The sequence below is a fragment of the Platichthys flesus genome, chromosome 24 (genome assembly GCF_949316205.1).
Source record: "Platichthys flesus chromosome 24, fPlaFle2.1, whole genome shotgun sequence".
Lineage (NCBI taxonomy): Eukaryota > Metazoa > Chordata > Actinopteri > Pleuronectiformes > Pleuronectidae > Platichthys > Platichthys flesus.
This window is the reverse complement of record NC_084968.1, coordinates 11,740,566-11,764,632: the sequence shown is the minus strand read 5'-3', so window position 1 is coordinate 11,764,632 and position 24,067 is coordinate 11,740,566. Positions and strand designations below refer to the sequence as shown.

At 43.5% G+C, this 24,067-nt stretch overlaps 4 protein-coding genes across 5 annotated transcripts; 2 read left to right on the top strand and 2 right to left on the bottom strand.

The window, feature by feature from the left end:
* Positions 1-2,664: 2,664 nt before the first annotated feature.
* On the top strand, positions 2,665-4,500 carry LOC133949757 (E3 ubiquitin-protein ligase CCNB1IP1). The gene is made up of 4 exons (XM_062383741.1): positions 2,665-2,961; positions 3,047-3,193; positions 3,333-3,507; positions 4,334-4,500. The coding sequence occupies exons 1-4, from the start codon at positions 2,665-2,667 to the stop codon at positions 4,498-4,500; spliced, it is 786 nt and encodes a 261-aa protein (XP_062239725.1).
* Positions 4,501-4,790: 290 nt separating this feature from the next.
* Positions 4,791-8,495, bottom strand: ttc5 (tetratricopeptide repeat domain 5). The gene is made up of 10 exons (XM_062383705.1): positions 8,452-8,495; positions 8,254-8,351; positions 7,204-7,336; positions 6,894-7,105; positions 6,655-6,805; positions 6,417-6,508; positions 6,132-6,335; positions 5,780-5,994; positions 5,508-5,652; positions 4,791-5,420 (listed from the first exon to the last, which is right to left on the bottom strand). The coding sequence occupies exons 1-10, from the start codon at positions 8,465-8,467 to the stop codon at positions 5,301-5,303; spliced, it is 1,386 nt and encodes a 461-aa protein (XP_062239689.1). The 5' UTR covers positions 8,468-8,495; the 3' UTR covers positions 4,791-5,300.
* A 1,003-nt stretch (positions 8,496-9,498) lies between these two features.
* On the top strand, positions 9,499-13,945 carry mettl3 (methyltransferase like 3). The gene is made up of 11 exons (XM_062383685.1): positions 9,499-9,712; positions 10,220-10,410; positions 10,539-11,000; positions 11,296-11,471; positions 11,994-12,207; positions 12,297-12,484; positions 12,654-12,692; positions 12,808-12,916; positions 13,018-13,083; positions 13,167-13,279; positions 13,561-13,945. The coding sequence occupies exons 1-11, from the start codon at positions 9,610-9,612 to the stop codon at positions 13,661-13,663; spliced, it is 1,764 nt and encodes a 587-aa protein (XP_062239669.1). The 5' UTR covers positions 9,499-9,609; the 3' UTR covers positions 13,664-13,945.
* Positions 13,946-14,210: 265 nt separating this feature from the next.
* Positions 14,211-19,792, bottom strand: si:ch211-237l4.6 (uncharacterized protein LOC446130 homolog). 2 transcript variants are annotated; one of them, XM_062383734.1, is made up of 3 exons: positions 19,552-19,792; positions 15,201-15,296; positions 14,211-15,110 (listed from the first exon to the last, which is right to left on the bottom strand). In XM_062383734.1, the coding sequence occupies exons 2-3, from the start codon at positions 15,283-15,285 to the stop codon at positions 14,938-14,940; spliced, it is 258 nt and encodes an 85-aa protein (XP_062239718.1). In that variant the 5' UTR covers positions 15,286-15,296; positions 19,552-19,792; the 3' UTR covers positions 14,211-14,937. The 2 variants fall into 2 exon arrangements, with proteins under 2 accessions (XP_062239718.1, XP_062239717.1); XM_062383733.1 differs by lacking the exon at positions 19,552-19,792 and adding an exon at positions 16,783-16,932.
* Between the last annotated feature and the right edge of the window lie 4,275 nt (positions 19,793-24,067).

The window sequence follows — 24,067 nt, the reverse complement described above, 5'->3', positions numbered from 1 at the left end:
AACCACTCCTTGTTCCTCACTGATATTTGCATTTCAATGGCGTGTAACACAGCCTCCCCGGTCCTCTCTCTTTCTCTGTCTGCCCAGCTTTATTTTGTCTTTACACACTCACAGCAGCTATAAACTTCCAATATGACAATGAGGTGTCAAAGCTGCTGGACGCAGAGGGAAACCAATTAAAAGTGGGGATAAGAATTGACTGTTTGTTTGCTGGATGTGATACATGTTTTAAATCATTGCCAGGGTGAAACACATCATGGGGGAGAAATCAACATGCAACATGTATGTAAGAAGTCTAACAGGTGACATCTGTTCAGGGCCCCTCAGGTGTCCTTTGCTTATAATCCTATCAAAGATCATGTGGTTATAATAATTGACTGGCAGGTGCAAGGCTCCATTTGCAAAAAGTCACAAAAAAAATCCATGATCCCAGCTGTTATTTGGCCGAACGTGGCGTGTGCAGGCAATATTTCTACGCTTTGATTTCTATAGGGCCAATTATCAACAACAGTGCAGTGAGTGGCTGCTGTTCTGCAAGTGGGGCCACACAGCATCCACACATGCATGCATGTATTTCGTGTGTTATCGCCAGCAGCATAATAAACCCCCTCCCTCCCTCCCTCCCTACCCCCCCTAAAAAAAGCATCTTACACTGGAGCTCTATTTAAAAGGCAGAGAATAGATGGGAATCTTTGACAATGGAGTGCTGGACACAGTTGAGTGAGCATCTCCCCTCTCGCACTATGAACCCCCGGATCCACTGCTGCACAGCACAATGCCCCTCTTTCACCCCCTGCCTTTACTCCTGTACCACGTGGAGAAATGGATAAAAGGGAGAGAGAGAGAGAAAAGGGGGGAGGAGGAGGAGGAGGAGGAGAAGGGCCATATTTAAGTTGGTGTCTCACATTATACATATATCTACTCAGAGGCCGCGGGTGAGAGAACAGGGCTTTATTTGAGTTGTGGGAATATTTATCTAAAGGGTTACAGTCTGGGGGGGGGGCTTAACAAAGTGTCAGACTTCACTCAAGCTAATTAGTTTCACATAGAAAACAAATGGAAAACAATAACTACATCATCGAGGTAAGGCCAAAGTCAAAGAAGTGGTTTTAATCTCCTGAAGGAAACATGCAATATCACAATGTAAGATATCAAATCAAAGTCAAAATACAGATTTCAAAATGTCACTTAAATGAAAGCAACTAAAAAAGACTTTTCAACAAAATGAACTCAAAGTACCAAAAGTAAAAGTATTCTTTCGGATGCAACTGTTTAAAGAGTAGCCGTTGGACTAGTTTGACTATTTACTTACTGCATCTGCTTTAAAAAACAGTAGCAGTAATGTACTCTTAATATGTAGGAAGTTGATTAAATAGAAATTCAACAATTTCATATGGGCCACAAGGCTACTGGTAGTTTAACCCATAAGATAAGGTGATTGTATGTGTTAGATGTAGATATTAATCTGCAGTTGTAGAAGTAGAAGTACAGTTCTTATATGACTGAAAAGGTACAAATGTACAAGAGTGGAAGTATAAACTATAGGGAGCAGAAAATACAGATAGAGGAATACAAGTATTTTAAAAGTAGACACATATCTTTATAACTAGGACAAATAGGTCCCAATAGTGTTATCAGACTTTTCTGAAGAAGGTAGTTTATATGACAATATATTCTGAAGAAGTCTTTGTATTTAGATGTATATATATATATATATATATATATTTGAAATAACTATATTCAGTTATTTTTGCTATTAGTTGCAATCAGCCAATCAGAATTCAGCATTCCTCCAGCGTCACCTGCTGCTACCTGAAAGAGGAAGAGCTAGCATCAACAGGTAGGGTTTACATATTCCGAGTTAATCTCTGAAATAAAAGTTAAATTCAGACTTTTACGTCGGATTAAACTCAACAGAAGGACAAGTTGTAAAAGCCAGAGCGTGATTTTCCACAGTAGAGTCGAATTAAGTGTCTAGTTTTTAGTGAAACTATGAGTAAGCTAGCCGGCTATTGCTAACCTTCATGGCAGTCAATGTAAAACAAGCTAGCTTGCTAATTAGCCATATATCTTAAACTGACATTCACATGTCGTCATAGGTCAAAGGGATGTGTTTAAACGATTTAGTGTTTCCTTATATAATAAGCAATGTTTGAAATAAGTTACAAGGTCAAATATAAACAGTGGGACAAGCTGCTAACTACAGTAATGGTGCTTTATTATTTACATGATTTCAATGGGGAATTTGTGAAAGTTAGATTTGAGTTATACATAAGTAGATAACCTTGGAAATATTGAGTTTTTAATGATCACAATTCAGAGGGTTGAGAGTTAAATTAGAATAAGAGATATTTCTCATTCATTTAAAAGTGGGGTTTCAAAGACACTGCTTCTGCATGTTAACAATGGCCACTTACAATATTCTCAAGAAAACAATGATTGGAGAGAAAGCTTGAAATCTTTACAAAAGTTACCTCAACTCACCATTTAGTGATAAAACAAGATACATGAATAAAAGATCATTATTAAGCTCTTATTTTCAATCCAAAATGTAGTGAGATTGATTCCCTAAAGTTAACAAAATAGAAATCACACAAATACATGTTGAATGAAAAGCCAAATGAATTCCTTTCCCAATGTGTCTGTCCTCTACGATCCTCAGCCATGTCCCTCTGCGACGACACACTCCTGTGCAACTTCCCTAAGTGCCGCACCAAGCTGAGCGGCTTCGCCTGGGTCACAGCCTGCTCTCACGTCTTCTGTGAGAAGCACGGGTCCGGCGAGTTCAGCCACTCTCCTGTCTGCTGCCCGGCCTGCTCCTCTGCGCTCTCTGGGAAGCTGGACATCGTGAGGACGGAGCTGTCGCCCTCCGAGGAGTATAAGGCCATGGTGCTGGCAGGTCTGCGACCAGACATCGTGCTGGACATCAGTGCCCGTGCTCTGGCCTTCTGGAGCTATCAGGTCAAATCTCTGTCTATGAACTGCTCCAATCTGTCTCTGCGAACCTGGAATTGCCTACGTCAATTTGTCAGTTATTTGTATACAGGTCCATCAGGAGCGTATGTACCAAGAGTACAGTCTTTCCCGGGCAGAGTCACAGCTGAAGCAGATGGAGAAGGTGTTGAACCAGCAGAACCAGAGCAGAGAGCTGGACCTCGCCGCCATGAGGGGGGAAATCACTTCCCTGAAGAAAGTAAATCTCAACTCTTGACTACAGTCTTTATCTCTCTTTTCTTGATCTTAGATTATCCCAAAAAGTAGAAATGGGAGTAAAACACTTACATACTTAAATGTAATGATCATAAACTCAAGAGAATAAACACTTCCGTCAGGTGATGGAGGAGTATAAGAGGAAGTACAGTGAGGTGTCTGAGCGGCTGATGGACAGGAACCGACAGCATCAGAAACTCCAGGGGCTGTACGACTCTCTGAGGCTGCGCAACATGGTGGTGGGTGTCGGGGAAAGAGATGCGCAGCCACAACCAGGACATCGTGACTTCATCACAGGTAAGAACTGCATCAAATTCTACTCAGATTAACACCTTGACAAATTTGTAACTTCACTTTTGAATTGATTGATGCTTTAATGCCATTTTACCCTGAGAGAACAAAACATTTCAGGTGACTTGTAGCAGTTTATGGTTTATCAGGTCACAAATTAAGTCTGTCCAGAAACACCTTTTCTTCATAGACAAGGAACATTATGACATTATGACATTATTTCCAATTCTTCATGTTTAAATGCTATGGAAACTTTAATACTTTTGTTACTTACAAGTATTTCTTACTCAGTTGTTTATTAAATAATATCCCATTTAAGTTTGAACAACAATATCAGTTCTGAGATGTTTATTTGAAAGAAAACTCTTCACTCTTCAGCAATTTCATTTTCATTTAATAATCCAGTCATTTATGAAGCAGAGATGTCACTGTGGGTTCTGGGAAAAAGTTGATCCAGTTTCTGGTGTTTTTATTGGCTAAAGGACATATTTAATAATTGCCGAAAATAAAAGATGCTGTCAGTTGCACTACGAAACAGTGAGTCAGGTAGAGAAATACAAATAAGCCTCGTCCAATACAGATGTGAATAAAAACTTTGAATGCTTTATAAAGACACTTGTCGCATTGTGCCCACGCTGATGGATGAGAAGAGGAAGGAAGCTCAGCAAGAATAATGTTAACTGGCACAAAGGAAGACACAGCTGTAGGTGTTTTGTCGAGAGGAGGTCATGAAGGAAGAACCGTGGGAGTAATGAGCCGATTGTCTATGTCAGGGAATTTTATGCGGTGCAACAATGAAAGACAATCCCTGAACCTGCTGTGTGTCACCCAGGGACGGCTCGAGCAGCGTCTCCCCAGAGAAGCCCCGAGTTCCACTTCATGGGCCCTGATGCAGACACTCGATTCTTCTCCTGCCTGGAGGCTGAAGGAACCAAGACTTTCTTCCAGTTCAGCTCCCCTACCAGGGAGCGAGGCCGGCCATTCATCAAGAAGCACTGAGAGGAGCAGGTTTCATAACGGCCATTACTCTAGTCAACCAATTGTTGTGGTTTATTGTTAATTAAGTTAAAAGTTATTTGCCTCAGTTGATTTTTTTGTGATGGATTTTAAGCCTGAGATGTGGTTTCAGACAATAACAATTGTCGGGTTAATATTGTAGATTCACTTCAAGGTCTGTCCTTCTGCATTTATGTGGAAGGACTTACTGAGTGGAAGTCAGTAAGTCCAGTGGAAGTCAGTAAAATACAATATTAACAGTATTTTCACAGAGCACCTCCAAACTGCCAGTTTCTTTCAACTTGCCATTTGTATTTTCTTGCGGTAGACAGAGAATTTTCATAGTTATACAGACACAAGCATGTACTGTAAGGTGACATGATATAAGGTCAGCATAAACATTTCCTTCACTGCTTTGTATTGATGTTTCTTAATAATTTCAGTTAATTGTGTGAATTGTGAAGTTTGTAACGGCTCAGCACCAAAGTGGCAGGTAAACTGGTTGAGCTAAACCCAAAGAATGTTAAGATAAACTTAAGTCATAATTCTGACATCACATTGTCGCCATCACAGGTTCATTAATTTAGAAAATCAACTCCACGTCTGCGCAACAGAATAAAAAAAGGAGAAATATTTATAAATATAAACAAGTTGTCTCTAAAGACCATGTGAAACTTACATAATAAAAAAACAAAACAGGCACAAACTTTGGAAACTTCAAACTTCCATAAATATCCAGACTGTCCTTGCTTTTCCAGCAAAAAGAAGAAAAAAAAGATTGGTCCTCTTGCTTCTTGCTCGGCTTATTCACACTGAGGCTTGTAGCTGACGGAGGCAGCGATCTGACTGTTGACGTTTTGTTTCTTTCCGTTGACGATGAGCAGCAGAGGCGAGTCCACTCGTATACTTTTGAAGTCAAACGACTGTCAGAGAGGAGAGAGGCAACAAGTCAAATTAGACAATCTGACGTTTTTCAGTCAATTTTCTGACAAAATGCACGAAACACTGACCTTGTCTTTATGTGTTATACTGTGTCGTTTGAGCTGAGGCTCAGGAATTACTACACTGTCTCCTATCAACACACCCCAGCTGTTCGCTGTATTGTAAACCATCACCACCATACAGGTCTCCTCACTGTCCACCATACCGAATGCACTGAGGAAAAGAGAAATTCACATTTTACTTCCGAAAGCCAGAACTCTTCCTCCACCATCACACATAGACTGAAGAAATCTGCATGAGGATAAGTGGACTATTATTGATAAAAAGAAGTGGTACTCACAATGACATGCGACCCTCAGAGGCAAGGCTGAACACCACCTTGCCCAAGGCGGCCACCCCAGCGTTGTGGCCGTGGGACAGGGAGGACAGAGTCCGAGGCTCTAGGCTGCCCACACGGCCGGTGGGGGAACGGAACTGAGGGGAGGAGCAGGGACCCAAAGCCGACGTGTTGAGGTTAGAGAGCATGTTCCTTAACCGACGTGCCTTCACTGTCCCCTGAGGAGAAACACAGACTGAAGGTTAGTCCCAAAACAAGCACTATGGCTGCACTATGCTGCCACCCTGTGGTGAAAAAACGTGTCTCAAAGGTTAATTGTCTTTTGAAAAATCATGAGGCGAGCAACCCGTTCTACCTTTTTCTGTACGAGGTCTGTGACTTTCTCCAGATACTCCAGCAGCGTCTTCTCTTTCTCCGGAGGATCCTCCCAGCCCGGGTCAAGTGCTGCCGCTCGGCTGTAGCCTTCAAGCGCACAGCCGAACATCTCCTCGTACTGGAATAGTGTGGCTCGGTTGAAATGCAGCTCCGGGTAACAACAGGCAGCTCTGTCCACTTTCTCCTTCAAAGATGGGGGAGGAGTAAAATATTAAAACAGTAGATGATTTAAAGTGAGGTTGTTTGTGTTTGTGTGTGTACTCACAGATTGAGCGTAGGCACTAAGAGCTTGCTGAGACAACTGAGGATTCTGCCCACAGTTGAAAAACAGGGACACGTAGGCATTTCCCAGGATATCTATATAAAACAATAGAAAAATACAATTTTGTTCAATTGCATGCATGACGGTGGCATTTGTGTGATGACTGTTATAATTTCTGGATTTAATCTAAATCTGTGTTCAGGTCCCTCGTTACACAGAGCAAAAGGAACACTCTACTCACACCAGGACGTCCCGTCTGTGACATCTAGTTGGACAGCTAGTCGGGCCATGTCCACACTCTCCATAACCTGTTTGCTATGTGCGTCACTGTTCGCTGCTGGCAGCTGCCTCAGGACCATGGACAGGTTACGTAGAGACACTTTGTTCTTGCTCTACAAAGATGCAACATATATACATTGTTGAAAATGTTCTCAATCCCGGCTTTTGATATTCACACATCCCTCTCTTTGGTTAGTTTACCTGCTGCAATGCTCCTGTGAAGCAGTTCTTAGAGCCAATCAGGTCTCCTTTTTTCCAGTACTGCTCCCCTAATGTGTTCCAGCCATCAACCAGGCCAGGCTCCAGCTTCACAGCCCGGGAGAGACACTTCTCTGCCACGGCGCTGAAGCCTGGAGCTACGTTCAGACACCGGCCCTTCTGCAGCAGAAACTCTGTTTTGTGCTCGTAGACATCTGTAAGAACAGAAGTACGTGAGATGCAGTGGGCGTCAGAGATGCTTTTTTTCAAACTGAAAATGCTGTGTGGTGCTGGTGTAAAACATAACAATCACCTCCTTTCTCTTCCAGCTTCTTCAGCGTCTTCTCCATTTCCTGCGCGACATCGCTTTGCTTCTGTCCGGCCTCCTCCACGCTGTGAGTCTCAAAATAGCAGTCTCTGAAGTTATACAGTTCATCCACCAGCTCCTGTAATTGAAGGTAGCATGAAGAGGGAGGGAGGGATGAGGGGGATGAAGGAATTAAAAATAGACCAAAGGCACATTTCCTCACAGCTTAATCTGCCTGTGGCATACGACTGAGTTTGTGAATAATTAGGACAACCATGTGCTATATTGAACAAAGAAGGCTATTGGTTTGAATCCCTGGTCAAAGTTCACATGTTCTCCCTGTGTCTGATTAGGTTTTTCACTAGGTCCTGCAGGTCTAGTTATTTTGAGACCTTAAATTGAACAAAGGTTTGAGTGGTTGAAAACCTGTCCAGGGTGTTTGTACCTTCTCTTGGGTTATTTCCTAAAATCTATGCACTTGTATTTGTCCTGGTGGTGTGTAGAGACAGATATAAGGCTACTGATAAATGATTGTAAGCATTTGGGGCGGAGCGATATGGCCAAAAATAAAGATAAATGTTTCAAATCAAGCCATATCTATTATCATCTCAATAGATATTACATTTTAATTTGTTTTAGGTTTAAAGACTAATATGTCAGGACATCTCAAACCTTTGTTATATTGCTAATGATGACGGTTATATTGCTATGGATTATTGATCAGGGGAAATTGCCCAGCCCATATTAGTTTAGTGTAATACGCCTCCAGACATACAGACAACCACAACTGTTAGAAATAATCATAATTAACAGAATACGAGTATCATGTCGATGAATGAGATACAATCAAAGATCTGTGGCCCCTCTACACCTTTTACATTAAGTGTGATGAAAGCAGGAATACAGTTAGCATTGCAGTTGTTATAGTAACAAGCTGACAGGGACAGGAACACAACACACGAACAAGTACCACACAATCCCTCAACAACACAACCCAGCTGCAGACACTTTGTGAGGGTTTAAACCTCCGTTTAGTTAGCAAATGACAGGACTTGCCTTGAAAACCTGCAGCTCGGTATTGTCTGTCGCTGGCTCCCCACTCTTCTCGTCTTCCGCCATCTTTTCCCTGAACCGTACGGGAGCCTGTTCGCAGGCTGGAGAAGCAGAAGGGGAATGTACCGGACTCACGGATAAAGACGTTTAAAAAACGAGGCCTCGATTTTGCTTCTCGGGGAGAAAAGTGTCATTTCTTACACGAATGCCCGGGCATGCGATGATGCAGGGAGAGCAGGCTCAAATCATGGCAGCGGGAGCTCGTAGAGGCACTTCCGGTGTCAACAGAAACTGCCACCGGATATGTAGCAAGCTGCCTCTGATGCTTCACATATTCTTACACTCATAGTATATTATATTATCTATTGTATAGTCAAATACTTATATTTATATCTCTACTATACATCATATCATATTATATCATACTCTTTGTATATTATTTGTTTATATAAGTCTATATACATATATTTATACATGTGTACATGTTATTATTATTATATTCACTATATTTTTACTACTATTATTATATATACTGTTGCTGCCATTAATACTATATTCTGCTATTATATTGGTATAATTACTATCATATATAAATATATATTATGTTATATTATATACTATATATACTGTACTATTTGTATATACTGTCTAACAATAACATTTCCATTATATCATCAGTACTATTACCACCATCTTGCCACAGCACCTTATCTACCTATTTATCTTGTGTTTCTGTTTTTATTCTTTCTACCCGAATATTTTTTATTTTATTCTATTGTATTGTATTTTATTGTACTCAAATGTACCGGCTGCTAAGACGACTTAATTTCCCTTCGGGGATGAATAAAGTAATCTGTCTATTTATCTGATTCCACACTGATATGTTGGAAGCTGTCTTTGATGCCACATGCCACCTGCCATCAGACAGCCGCGGGAATCTTACAACTGCCTTTTACATATCAGTGGCAGTTTTCTGTTGCCACCGGAAGAGGAGTTGCAGAGGAAACCGGGGATTTTAATTTCAGTGACGCCGGAAGTCGGAGTCGTCCGCACTGAAAATGATTCCCCTCCTCACAAATAAACGTTTTACTGTAGAGTTAAGATTCCTTTAAATACTCCCATTCAAGCTGTTTTCATGAAATGTTGATAATTGTATTAAAAATATGGAACATAAGCTCCAGGGTTATTAATTAGCTTGGAGGCGGAACCTTCCAGTCAAGCGGAAGGGACCGAGACGTTTCCCCCGCGCACCAGACACTCTCGCTCTCTGCAGGGCGGGTTGTGTTTGTCTGTGTGTGTCGGTCCGTTCACATTTCTGCGGGAGTCGGTGTGTTTTATCGCCGGTGCAGGCAGCTCGTCATGTCGGACACATGGAGCAACATCCAGGCGCACAAGAAGCAGCTGGACTCTCTGCGGGAGAGGCTGCAGCGGCGGCGGAAGGACCCTGCGCAACTGTCCGCGGGTACGATGCGAGCCGGCGGGTCCAAATCAACCCGTGTTATTCTTATGAACTCATTAATTAAGATATTTAAAAAACTCTTTACTGACTTATAATTATCATAAATGGAGGTCCATGTAAGTTTGTTGTGATCGGAAGCTTCTGCGATGTCTTCATCTTAACTGCGTTTATCAGAAAATATGGTGACATGTTTAGTCAACCAACGATCAGCTGTCTTGAAAGTTGAATCTTACTTTGCCCAGTTGGCTATTTGATGAAATTACCTATTGAATCCTAATTCCTGTAAAATGAACTGTCATCGTCCATTTTCAGTCCATTATCCATAAAATCATTATATGTAAGACCACCTCACATCCAGATGACGCAAGATTTCATCTATTTGACCAAATAAACCTATTATGTTATGAAAAACCTTCAATTTTACATATTCTGTAAGTGTAAGGGTCAGCTCTGTCTCACAGGAACAACTTAGGGCATCAGCAACTCTAACTGTCCTTCTCCACCACGTAGATGGCGGAGGCAGCGCTGAGACTTCCACGGCTCGGAGCGAAAGTCCAGCTCCGTCTACTCCTGTCACGTCTCCGGAGCCGACAGAGAAACCACCAGATCCTGAACTGGAGAAGAGGCTGCTGGGATATCTGTCTGATCTGAGTATCTCACTCCCTGCGGACTCTCTCGCAATCATGAATGAACTCAACAGCGTGAGTCTGGTTTTGAGTGTCCGGAAGTTTTCTATAGAAAAGCCCTCATGGCTGTTTCCTATTGACTATTTTATATTACTGTTTCTATATTTGTTGTTGATTGTGTTCTATTTGTTTGTTGCCCACAGTCTGCATCAGCTGTTAGTCACGGGTGCATTGTGAGTCTCCTGCTCAAATTCTCAGCTCAGGAGCTCATCGAGGTCCGACAGTCCACCTCCGCCTCCTCAGCCTCCTCCTCCTCTGCCCCCTCCTCCACGGTCGTCATAGCTGTGGACCACACAAAACTATGGGCTATGATAGGAACTGGGGCTGGAGCCCAACGGGCCAGCGTCAAGAGAAAAGCAGAGGATCAAACCCACAACAAAAGAGCTGCGGGCTTCTCGCCCTCACTACAGAGAGCTGCTTCTCCGCCACGCGCATCAGCCACCTCTATCACGCCAGCTTCCACCACACCGCTGGCAGGGCCTTCAGCATCGGGGAGCGGGGCTGAGAAGAAGGGCAGGAGCAGTAAGAGCCAGTCGTCTCATGTAGACATGGAGATCGAGAGCCTCTTGAACCAGCAGTCCACAAAAGAGCAGCAGAGCAAGAAGGTAATGATGAATAATGTGACCAGTGAAATGTTAAACCATTCAGGATCAGAGTAACATGAGCAACTGTCACCCCCAAGTCTGAAGTTGTCTCCCACAGCATCCCAGTATATCCTCCTCTACTTGCGTCAACAACAATGTTCTACTAGTTGGCCCATTATCTCTAACCTGACCTTGGGTACTGCTTTGAGAGAGAAGGGAGTGTCTGTGGAACCAGGCGGTGCCCACTCTCCTGGTGGTGAACAGATCCAATGTGCCAGGCTCGTCAAAAATTCCTCATCCGATTTGTTTGCATTAGGTGAGCAGAGAGATTCTGGAGCTGCTAAATGCCAGCACAGCCAAGGAGCAGTCCATCGTGGAGAAGTTCCGGTCCCGGGGCCGAGCTCAGGTCCAAGAGTTCTGCGACTGCGGGACCAAAGAGGAGTGCATGCGCTCCGGCTACACGCCGCAGCCATGCAACAAGCTACACTTCCGGTCAGTGATTCTCAGCATAATTGAAATAAACAGAAATCCTTGAATATGTTAACTGCTGTTCCTCTGCCACATTAAAGACTTAATCCAAGGTTGACAAATTATTTATCGATATTTATATCTACTGTTATAGATTCAGAGTTTTCCCCTTAATTTACACAAATGATGCACTTGAATGGAACTTCAGTGTTTATAGTCAGCTTGGTCTGCAGAGGGCACTGTAATACATGTAAAAGAAGGATTGTCTCATCTTTGTTGCATTTTAATGAAAACATTTGATATCTGGAGTTTCTCCTCATGCAACTACATTTTCTTTGAGGCATTGATGGCGTTCAGGGTCTTAAAAAGGTATAAATCCGAGAAGATCAATAACTGAAAATTCATTTGGGAACTCATTTATAAGTTGCTACATACAGTTTTATTATATTTTAACATTTGAAATCAAATATTGGAACCTGAAGCTGTTGCCCCACAAACTGAAACGAAGCTGTTGCCCTTTGTTGATGTGTATTATTCTTCACCCAGGCGCATCATCAACAAGCACACAGACGAAAGCCTCGGCGACTGCTCCTTCCTCAACACGTGTTTCCACATGGACACCTGCAAGTACGTCCACTATGAGATCGACAGCCCCCCAGAGGCCGAGGGGAGTCTGCTCGGGCCCCAGGCCGGCACCACGGAGCTGGCCCTCCGCGCCGAGGACTCAGACAGCGACGAGGGAAAACTCTTCCCTTCACAGGTGAGAGAGAGAGAACGTGGAGAGGCGAGGGGAAGTGATGGTGTGGGACAGCATGGTTGGTAATCTTTTTGCGCTTTTGTGTGTCGCAGTGGGTCAACTGTGATATCCGCTTCTTAGACGTTTCCATCCTGGGTAAGTTTGCCGTGGTGATGGCCGACCCTCCCTGGGACATCCACATGGAGCTGCCCTACGGAACACTGACTGACGACGAGATGAGGAAACTCAACATCCCCATCCTGCAGGACGATGGCTTCCTCTTCCTCTGGGTCACAGGCAGGTAAATAATGCTGGATCGCTCTCTCCTGGTGTAATTCCAAAAAGAAAATCAAATCTGTACCCCCTCAATGAGTATTAGAAATTAAGATGATTTAGTCTGCAAAATGTAGAGTGGGTTGAACCTGCATAGCAACACATTGATAAGAGATCATCTGCTCCTTTTCTTTCAGGGCTATGGAGTTAGGCAGAGAGTGCCTCAACCTATGGGGGTGAGTCTTTCCCTCCGTTTATCTCCCACCATCAAGTCATGGTTTTCATTTGCACCCCATTCGATTCCATGTCTTGATACGTTTCTTCTTTCCGTTGTTTTATTGTTTCTCTCAGTTATGAGCGTGTTGATGAAATCATCTGGGTGAAAACCAACCAGCTGCAGAGAATCATCCGCACTGGGAGGACGGGCCATTGGCTGAACCACGGGAAGGAGCACTGTCTGGTAGGTTTACATGTAATATGAAGTCACATACTAGAAGCTGTTTCAGAGGAAGATACTGAGCTGCTGCTTCTACTCCTGACATGTTGTTTGTTTGTCTTCAGGTGGGCGTGAAGGGAAATCCGCAGGGTTTCAATAGAGGTCTGGACTGTGACGTCATTGTGGCCGAGGTACAAATCTATATCTCCTGTCAAACATGCTGCGGTTACCTCATCAGATGCTCTATTAAACTCTGCTCGCTCTCTCTCCCCAGGTTCGCTCCACCAGTCACAAGCCAGATGAGATCTACGGCATGATAGAGAGACTCTCGCCTGGCACCCGGAAGATCGAGCTGTTCGGTCGACCCCACAACGTCCAGCCCAACTGGTAATTCATTTTTTTTCTGAAGATCCTTAACAGTCATGTATGTTCAACTGCTTATTTGTACAGTAAGTGTCGTTTTAATTAGTTTTCTGATGCTATTAAAATAGATTAAAATGTCACGATTGACTGCTGAGCCTCACGACTGGTCTAGGGCATGTAGTGTCCCTTGATTGCTTCTGGATCCAAATCACATCATGTCTGTACAGTGGGAGGAAGTGTCAACCAGTCGTCCATCTTACTGAACAGTCGATGATTGTTCCTGCTTTCCATTGTTCCCCCTCCAGGGTAACTCTCGGAAACCAGCTTGATGGAATTCATCTTCTGGATCCTGAGGTCGTGGCTCGGTTTAAGAAGCGTTATCCCGACGGCGTCATCTCCAAACCCTAAAACGCTCAGTGATGAGATCATCTGTTGGTCACAGGTCTAGAGAAGTTTGTCTATAGGTTGTTTTTGTTATTTCTTTTTTTATATATATCTGGAACTACTTTTAAAAATAAAAATTGTGAACAAGTTCAGCTTCTGGTCTGTGTCTTGGTAGAAGAAACGAAACCCCGTGAAGAATGTGTGTGAATCGCTTTTGGAGCAATGTTTTATAAATCATGTTTGTAAACCTCGTAATTAATTCAGAAAAACTTCACATTCATCACCAATAAAAACACATGAGGCATTTTTTATGTACATTCTTATTTTGTTAGTCAAGAATAAAGATATTTTCTTTTGACATTCTGTGGATTTGAAAAGCCAATGATTTGCATTAAAGGACAAAAACATGAAAGCAGATTTTTCACAGTTATTCGGGATCAGCGCTTACATTCATATCTGTTTCTTTTGACCTTAAACTTAGGGTTTTTAAAAAACCGACATTTTATTATCAAATGCTACCAGGAGTGTTTTAATTATAAAAATATAAAGACAGAATGAGCCAAAGCCAATGTGACTTACAAAATACCCACGAGAACTTTAATAGCTGTGCAGCTCAGTTTCCGAAATGTATTTTACAACGAGGAAGTAACCAGAGGCAGCTGTCGAATATCCTCAAATCTGAAATATACAACATGTCAACATGACACCGGTACATTTGTTCTATATTTAGGGTTAATTCCTTTTGAAAAATAAGAATAAAAAGCAGTTTTTTGTGTTAAAGGTCAGAATTAGAAATTTTAAATAAATGCAGATTAGGAGAAATGTCAACATCAGGTTTAGAAATATGATTAATTCAAGATTTAAACTGAGATATTAATATCCATACTCTGCCTCATCCTGCTTTATGAAACGCCCCGATGGGCCATGATTTCATCTGCACTTTGGAAAATAAAATACTGCATTTTCCCCACAAAGGTTGCTAAAAATAGAAATAAAAACAGCACAGTAGAAAAAACTAAAGAAAAAAACTAGAATAATGCACTTGTTGGTGTTGAACAATGTAGACAAGTCTCCATTGTCCTCGGTTCATCAGTAATCTGTCCAGTTGGGCGCTGGATCTGCTCTGTGAAGTATTCTGACATCTGAAAGCACTATAGCTGGAAACTAAGTCTATTTCAGTGTGTTTTCACTTGTCCTTTTTTATGATCTAATTAATCATCCAAAGTTATTTGTTGGCAGCAAAGACCGACGGGTCAAAAATGTGAATTGTGGCCTGTCCCCAGTCCCTTGTCCTCCTTTCAGTAGGTGGCGTCCACTGCGTTGATGTTGCTGTCGAGCTGGTGTCTGAACGACAGCCGGGCCTTGGTGGAGAAGTAGATCTGTGACCCCCGACTGAGGCCTCCGGCTCCTTCACTGTCACTGCCGCAGGATGTGGTCGAGGACAGACGTGGCTTCATCTCCTCGATGGGAACTGAGGGAGGAGGTCAGAAGGTCGGGCTTTAGAAGACTGTACTGCTTTTTATTTCACTCTACATTTTATATTTCTGTACTTGCTCCTCACCTGTGGCGGGGGGGCACTGCCTGCTCTTGCAGCGCTCTTTACAGCGTCTGTAGAACGGGAAACACTGCAGCATCTTCACACCCATGATCGAGCCGCCTGTAGAGAGAAGAGAAGGAACAGACGTGTTAATATCAAAGAAATTCTCTCAAATTTGAAATACACAGCATTTCCCAGCATGCCCAGCTCCTCTTCCCCCCCTCACCAGGTCACAGTTTGATTGAATTACGATCATGCACTTCTGTAACATGATAATGTAAGCTGACGATATCAGCAATGAGTGGCCCGGCGACCAGACATCACTCACTAATTACAGTCCCATTATCATCATCATCATCATCATCATCCTGTCCACTGTCTAATCCTGGAAGAAGGACGTCACTGTTATTCAGCAGCCGGAGACACTGATAAGCTCTCCCACAGATTTACTGGACTGTCATCTGCTGTGTGGGAGCTTTGATTAACAGGTGGAAAGCTCATCTGAGGCCGTGGTTTTTGGTTTGAAGACAATTACAGACAAACGTTTTCCTCTCAGCCGAGTTGTGGGTCACCTGGCACCCGTTGGACATTAAGAGCTGTCAATTACACGATAGACACGCCCCCAAAACACTGTGCTTTATCATCTATCTGACTCTTAACGAACAAAATGAACGTCGTGCTGTATTGAAGAAGATATTGCTCTCCTGAAAATGTTTCCTGACGTTATAAATCAAGTCGTTTACTCCAGACTTGTATAGAAACCAATGGAGTCACCCTCTGCTGGTCATTTGAGGGATTACAGGTTTCTCTTCTACCTGCACCCAGACTCTTACGTCCATTTTTACATCCAGTCTATGATTCTCTCTGACAAAAGAGACTTATCCTTAGCTGCCAGTAATTCAAATAGCTAATTTCCCGGAGGATCGTCCTTCAAATCGTGGCACCTCAGAGAGATAAGATAAAGTCAGGGCCACACGATAGCGCCGAGCTTTATTTACTCAGAGTAGAAAAAAAGAAGGTATTTATTTTAGGCTAATGAGGTTTAGAAATAGGTCACGAGAAATGGAGCAGAGCTTCTATTGTAGGAATGAGAAGAATGATTAAAGCTGCTGCACAAAACTTTACACCATCGAACATCAGCCATGTCAGGCATACTTTAAATATCAGTTATATTAGGCTCCAATAAAAAGTGATGTTGTTCATGGGTTATGACAGAATGGGAAGTTTACTAACCACCAAACTAAGGGGAAGAAAACTGAAAAATGAACATGAAGCGTCCACTAGAAAAGAAAAATATCTTATCAAATAGGCACCCAGATGCAAAATGACCACAAAAGATACAACAGAGATACAAAATGGACCGTTACAACAACAACAACATGTCAACAAGCAACCACAGACAATTGAGCACAAATAAAGAATCAAAACACAACGCGACCACAAAGAGTTTGCAGAGGTGGTGGTTGGGGGCTGGGAAAGTTATCTTAGAATCCTGCTTTAAAATCAATATCATTAAAATCAATATCAGTGCACAGTGTTTCCTCAAAGCAGCTACTGTCCCACAACTACAAATGTCCCAGGAATTTGTCAATGTATTTTCACTGACCCGCAGTTTCATTAAAATCCTCCCTGCAGCGTCGGAACCAAAGCAGAAGCCTGCTCGGTCTGATGAGTAAAACCCACTGCTGTGATAATCCATTGAGCCCCATTGTTCCCTGATCACAGAGGGACAGGTTTGGATATCTGATGGCAAACTGTGAACTATGACTGTGACATGAAGGAGGCCAGTGTTGGACTAACATCTCTCCTTCCCCCCCCCCCCCCCCCCCCTCCTCCTCCCCTGTTTACTGTTGATCCCTGGTGCCACTTGACGGTGTGAGGCAATCGCGTGGAGACGTGACGGCTCACACGTTCAGTACACACTCACCCAGAGCTGCTGCACACCAGCCAGAGGAGAGAGAGCTGCAGTAAGTGAGCGACTCTAAATCCACAGATTCTCTCGTTTCTCGTGCACCTCCCTTCTCTGCTCCACTCAGGTGTGCCTCTGAAATCCAATCCCCTTTACACACACAGTGGAGCCATTATGGTGGTGGTCAACGCAAAGGTTCTCACAATATGCAGTCGCACACAATGTAAACTGAACACGACACAGCTTCCCACATGTAGGTGGACTGGAGCTTGCAAAGATGTTAGAAATTCTTGTTATTAGTCACTTGTTGCCTCATTAGGACCAAGCTTGGGTCGCCATGAAGTCTACTGGTCTTGACAAGGGGCAACAAAAACATGCACACACACACACACACACACACACACACACACACACACACAGTGCTAAGTGCCTGGTCAATGGTGAGGAATTTTGGCCTGCTACCATGAGTGGTTGTGGGGGTCTGGCAGCATGCAGTGCCCTGGTAGGCTGAAGGGGAAAAACAACCTCAGATGGCTACATGCACAACGACACGCACACAACTACACACACACACACACACACACACACACTGACTGCAGAGAGAAAACCCTAGCAGAAGACAGGAGGCCTTGGGACAGGTCATGTTCTACATGTCCAGTGAAAGGTTGTCGTTATTACAGACCTGACACACATATTTGCACACAGGTAAAAATGTATTTATTGATTGATTCGTTGATTAGTTTAAGTCAAAGAGACAAGACAGAGAAGAGGTTGTGTTAAATGATCTACTTAGTGAAGGGGCAGGTTTAGGGGGGGGAAGTAAAGGGTCGAAAAGGGAAGGCAGTGAAACTCGTGCTTGATGTGTGTTTCTCTCCTGCAGCCGCTGTGAGCAGCACACAGCCCTTTGGAATAATGTGGCTTTACTCGTTCAACAGTGTTGACGTGTCGATGGAGGTGACAATCACACAATCCCTCCGGGGCAAAATCACTGAGCAGCTTTTGACTTGTGTCGCGTGCCAGGTTTTCATCACCTTAAAGGAGTTTGTGGGAGGGTTAAATATTATTCTCTTGCATATATTTTCCACTTTTACAAGTCCCCCCTCTGTCCTCACTCGTTCCCTTATCAGCTCTGTAAACACTGTTAAAACAAGCAGCGGAGTTCATGTGCTTAAAGGGACATGATAAGAATCTTCATGCAGCTCTACACATTTCCACTGAGACGCCCTTTCTGACGCTCTGTCCCCGGGGCTCTGTGAAAGAAAATGTGTGGTTCTGTGCCCCTGCCCTCAGCACAGAGCTCCACACAGGGCTGCCAGGGAGGATGACGCACACACTGTGCACGTTCACCTGCAAGAGTGTGTGTCTGTCCATCGATAGCTCCAACATTAGAGAGACTCATCGAAATAATGGCGCTAATATCACTGATGGAACATGAGTAAAGTTAATTTGGTCAACTACTTTGCTTAAAGACATATTTACCTCCTTATGGCTTCACTGCAGCTCAATGCAAATGTTGTGCTTGCTCTGCCTCTATCTGACATGTGAGATACTGCAGCTGCATTAATGATTCTAATAAGAATATCACAAACAATATCATGTGTTGTTTCTTTTATGTAATTGTGTCTTACACGAATATTCGTTTACTTATCCTGTTTATATCTGTCAATATTTAAAAAGGTGTTGGCTGAAGTGATGGCTTATTGCTCTCTATACATAGAGGTTATTTTAATTGGCTGCCCTATGAGTTCTGAAGCCAAAATATAATTAGTTTTCTTTATCATCTTATTTTGAAACATGTTTTTACTTGAAGCCTTTTGTTTACACCTTCTGCCTCCGTCCCTCATATGTCACTCCTCACTTTTACTTCAACACAGTCTCTAAATAGTCGTTGTGCACATTTTAATTCTTTCTACGCCTTTATTTTACATATTAATAATCTGTATTCAGCTGCTTTACCACACTGTTCTTTCCCCTGCCTCTTGTTTATTTTGTTAACTTGCATAGGGCTCGTGCACGAGGGTTCCAGAGCCTCCGTGCACGCCGGAGGTGGAAGGTTGAACGAGAGGCTGCGGCAGACAGGTTAATCTGAGCTTTCATCTGGAGCACTACACTCATCACTTATCCCTCCTCTCTGTCTCCGAGAATAAACAATCACAGACTCGGCTTGTTGACGCAGCTGAAGAGCGAGGGGAAGTGGAAGACTTGGATTTGAATACATCTTAAGATAATATCACTGCAGAGAGAACAGTCAGAGAGCAACAGATGACGGGTTCAGGCGCAAAATGAAAGTTGAGGTTTTCACAAACAGCAACAGGAGCCCTCTCACTGACACACCCCCTGCTCCACTGTCAGAAAACCAACTTACAGTTCAGCTCTGGATCTAACAGAGATCATTTGACTTCTTCTGACCTTTCATTTGGCCTTAATAGTTAATTCTTTCACTTATTAATGAACCAAGTTACCTACCTGGTGGGAAAACCTTGCAGAGCAGCAGTGGAAACTGGATATTCTTGATAATGATCCGCAGCTACAACAACGAAGTCTGTTCTCTCCTCATCTGCTTCCCTTCATTACACAGTGATTCAGTGTGTGTGTGTCTGTGTATGTCTGTGTGTGTGTGGGTGGTTGTGTGTGTCCAGGTCCAGGGAGCGCTGCCCACTCCTGTGCGTCCTGCTGCGTCCTTATTGCCAATGGAAAGGTTTGTGCAGTGACTGAACTTTAAATAGCTAATCCCCGGAGCACGGTGGTTGAGTGAGTGAGTGGACACGCCTGCTTCCTCCCTCCCTCCCTCCCTCACCCTCTGCCTCCATCCCTCCCCCTGCGCTCCTCTCCTCCTCGTTCATCTCTCACCCATCCCACATTCTGCACAAACTGCATTCTGCTGCACGCCTTGCTTTGTGGTGCCGCCGCACTCAATGATATAGTTACTCATTGAATTACTCTACTTAATTACCATGAAGCTGCTCATCAAACTAATAACTCAGGGTGATAGGTTTCAACATTTCCACGAAGAGATTATCGCCTTCTAGCAACATATTAATGTTGTTTTCATCCCACATGAAGTGAGCTGTTGACAGATCCTGATGCGTGGGAGGATGCTCCTCTTCAGAGTCGTCAGAGGTCACCGTCAACAGTGACCTGTCCTCTCTGGCTTCTGGTGGCGTTTTCTTTTTAATTGTGTTATTTTACTTCCATTTTCAGATTTTGGTTGGAATAGCTGCAGCACTTTGAATTGTGTTTTGTCACCGAGATGTTCTATAAATACAGTTTTTCAGCATTAGTGTTACTGTGTTATACTTCTGCAACTGTAAATCTAATCGCTAAACAACTGGATGTGGCAGTGAGCAACTTTCAAATACAAATCAAGACGATCAGAAACAAAGGAAACAACAGAAAATCACTTTCCTCAATGTAGGTGTGATGTGAGGGTGAAGAATTCAACATAATTTGATGCTTAAATTATGTAAAAACAAAGGGAAGGAGGTTTGCGTTCATGCATATTATCTTAGTCTAGTTCAAAATTATTTAGAGCTTATGTAATAATTGCTGTTGGTTATCTGGGCAACTGAAAAACTGCTGAACCCATTTTCATAATTCAGTGGCTGGGTTGGGCGTGACCTAATTCAAGACCGGAGTCCGGATAAACGGGGGATCCAGAGAGTCATTTTTCAATCCCCACTGCTTCATTTTCTTTTTGATTGTTTGTCTGTGACTCAGCATCATTGCATGGAAATGAAAGAGAAAGATGTTGTATCGTTCAGTCTCAGAATCCATTGAGTATCGGTGTGCATCCAGGGGCCTCATTTATGAATCTTATCATATTTAGGTAACAGATGTTGTTTAAGAACTGTTGGGCCTCAGAGGGGAACGAGCTCTACTGAGTGCCAAAGCTAGTTTTCTTATTTAACCAGAAGCAAAACTTCTACATCAAGAAAGGATGAGGAAGTGAATTAGAAGCAGCAGTGTTGGAGCCGTGGATAATAGGGAGACGTGGCTGTAGAGGAAATCCCTCTCCTGTTAGAGTGAGAGTGTTTTAATCTGAAGAACCAGCAGCGTCACTGGTTTGTGACAGATTTGTGACTCTTAAGGGGACAGCGGACGTTCAAACACTTTGCTTTTGATTTTATGGTGGGATTTTGCAACTCGTTTTCTCCACAGGATCAAAAGTTACTGTCACATTTGAATCATAACAAACTTGTTCCCTCCTGTTTCTTGGCTCATGTTCGCTTTTAAATTATCAGAAACCTGTTTTGAAATGTTGTCATGAAAGAACAGCGTGTCAGCGGAGGATTTGCGGTGGATAAGATAACAAGCAAGTGAGGTCTTCTTAAAATAAAGGGTGTGGTCGGGTGTCGCTTGTCACCAGCAGGAGTGAGTCTCACATACAGTCTCATATCTGCCTGGTGCATGCTCCATCCAGACTCCACCCCTCACACCTGAGCGCTCTGGACATCTTCCTGTTGTCCTGAACGCGTCCGACTCTGAAACAATGTCCCTCTCCATACGAGAAGTCTTTACATCTGAAGCTTGTGCAACGTGGAGCACATGCAACCCCCCCCCAGCCGCCTCAGCATCATCCCGACCTGCCCTGTAACTGCACCTTAAATCCATATTTAGAATTTTCCACATCAAGCTGGAAACCAAAGCATTTTCTCCTCATTATGTGTCAATACATTTAAAAATGACTTGAGGAGAAGTCTCCCGTCTGGCAGGTCTGAACATGCGTATGGTTTGTTGGCTCTTATCAGCTGACTGGATGGCTCATAGCTGTTTATTGGCTCTGCAGCGGGAGTTTAAGGCTTATTGAGGGCCAGTTCGCCGGCTGCCGAGATTTGTCCCAGTGGAAATTTACCCAGATGAGTCCTGAGCTCACTGGTCAGAAATCACCCTGGAAACGGTCTGTGTTTTTCCAAAGCTGCTGCTGCTGCTGCACTGAGATCCTCGACAGGGACTCACCCACAAGGAGATGAAAGACTGTTCTCATGTGGAGTTCATATGGAAATGTCCACTTTGTGCAGTGTCAGGTTGTGAAATAGTTTGGTTATTGAATAGCTTGTCACCGGGTCAAGTTGGCAGCTAGTGTCTCATTCGATAATCCAGCAATAGTCATGGTTTTTAACAATTTGGGCCTTTTGTTGATGCTCGTAATCCGAATGAACCTTCACAGAATCTTTAACTTTGATTTCTTAATACATGGATATCATAGATTTAGCTATATGTGCCTTATTTCTGTCATTTGAGCTTTTAATATCTCCGTCATCTGTGTAAATGTCTGGTCTTACCCACCGAGTTGAGGTGGTGTGCACGCTCACATGTCCAGATTTACACCGTGGACGTGGATGAAGGACGGACATGCTTCAGTAGCACATTGGCTCTAATTTTAAATCTGCCCCCCCTGTGATGATTAACAGCAGGACAGTCGACTTGGACCCAGGCGGTTACAGACAGTTATGGTTTTGAATTAAACTACGTATGATGGTGGTTATTGCACTGATGTGGTCGCCTCAGTGACTGAGCATTGACCGACTCGTTCCTCTCCATGTAAGGTGGCGAGTTTCCTTCCGAATATGATTAGGAGTCGAGCCCCGTGGCTTCCTGTGGCTCAGATATCAGCAGCTGAACGACTCCCGCTGCCCCAGTGACCTCAAGTGCCATCGTGATATCAAACACTTTTAGCCATGGGTGGGAGGCAGGGAGGTCCATGGGGGGGGACAGCAAGTGGAAACCGACAGTCATAACACTGACATCACCGCTCCCCATTCGTTTCAATAGATTCTGATGACGACTGGAGCAACAGGCTGCTGATGATCCTGAAACTTCTTCCCCTAAACATTTTCAAATTTACTCAAAAACAACAAAACAAAGGTCATAGGCCCCAAAGCTTCACATGTGTTTTATGATTGGACTGTTCTCTTGTCACTATAAAACACTGCAGAAACTGTAAATACCCAGAAAGCCAAACATTCGGAGCAAAGCCAAAAATAGTTGGCACAAGTTTTCCTCGGTATCTGAGAAGTTGTTATTCATCGCACGACACGTCAGAATTTGTCAAGTGGCCACAAGTCCTGACCCACGGGTCTAAATCCCCTCTTAAGAGTTTTAAAGTCTTTACTTATTTACTGAGAAAGGTCATGATCTCACATTGCATGAGAAGACGGAGGGTTTATGGGGCAGTTTACTCAGTAAGAGTTTCTCAGTTTAACAGCTGGAGGAGTTAAAGGCTGTTTGTGAGTTGTCCCACACCCATCTAATGACATTTAAAATCAGACGGATTTCATTTTAAAATGCCAAAATCTGTGTCCAGCCATTGTTCTGCAGCCTGAACCACTGACCTAAAATTGAGCCTTTACAGGAACAAACCAGATCTCTGTGAATGTTTACTGCTCCCCACCTCGAGTGCACGTTCTCCTCCTCCCCCTCCTCCTCCTCCTCCTCCTCCTCACTCCTCTCCTCAGACCTCCAGACATTCCCATGCCCAGTGTTTGTTGATTTTCTGTTGACGTTGGCGTTGATCTGCGGAGCAGGGGGCTGGGGGGCCGGGGGGCCGGGCCGTGCTGGCTGAGGTCGCTTGTGGCCGGTTCAAACCTCTTTGGTCGTCCTCGTCTCATCAGTCGCCTCCTTCCTCTTCTTCCTCAGAGCACTGTGTCTGTTATCTGGTGCCTCTTCATCACGGCTTGTTTACAGAAGAACCTGTGCATGTGTCGCTCTCAGTGATTTGATCAAGGGGAGTCTGATCAGAGCTGTAATCTACATACTATGCAAATCAGCTGATACTGAAGAGTGTAGTAAATAAACCGTCTGAGGGCAAAGGACGACCGACTGCCTTTATTTCTCCTTCTGATGCTTCTCTTCCTTCAATTTCTGATGTCAAACTAGTCAAAAAAAACTAAGAAAAGTCAGTATTAATAATATTATATATAGTGTTAATACAGTGTAACAGAAACTAACTGCAAAACAGGTAGAAATGTAAATATAATGCCGA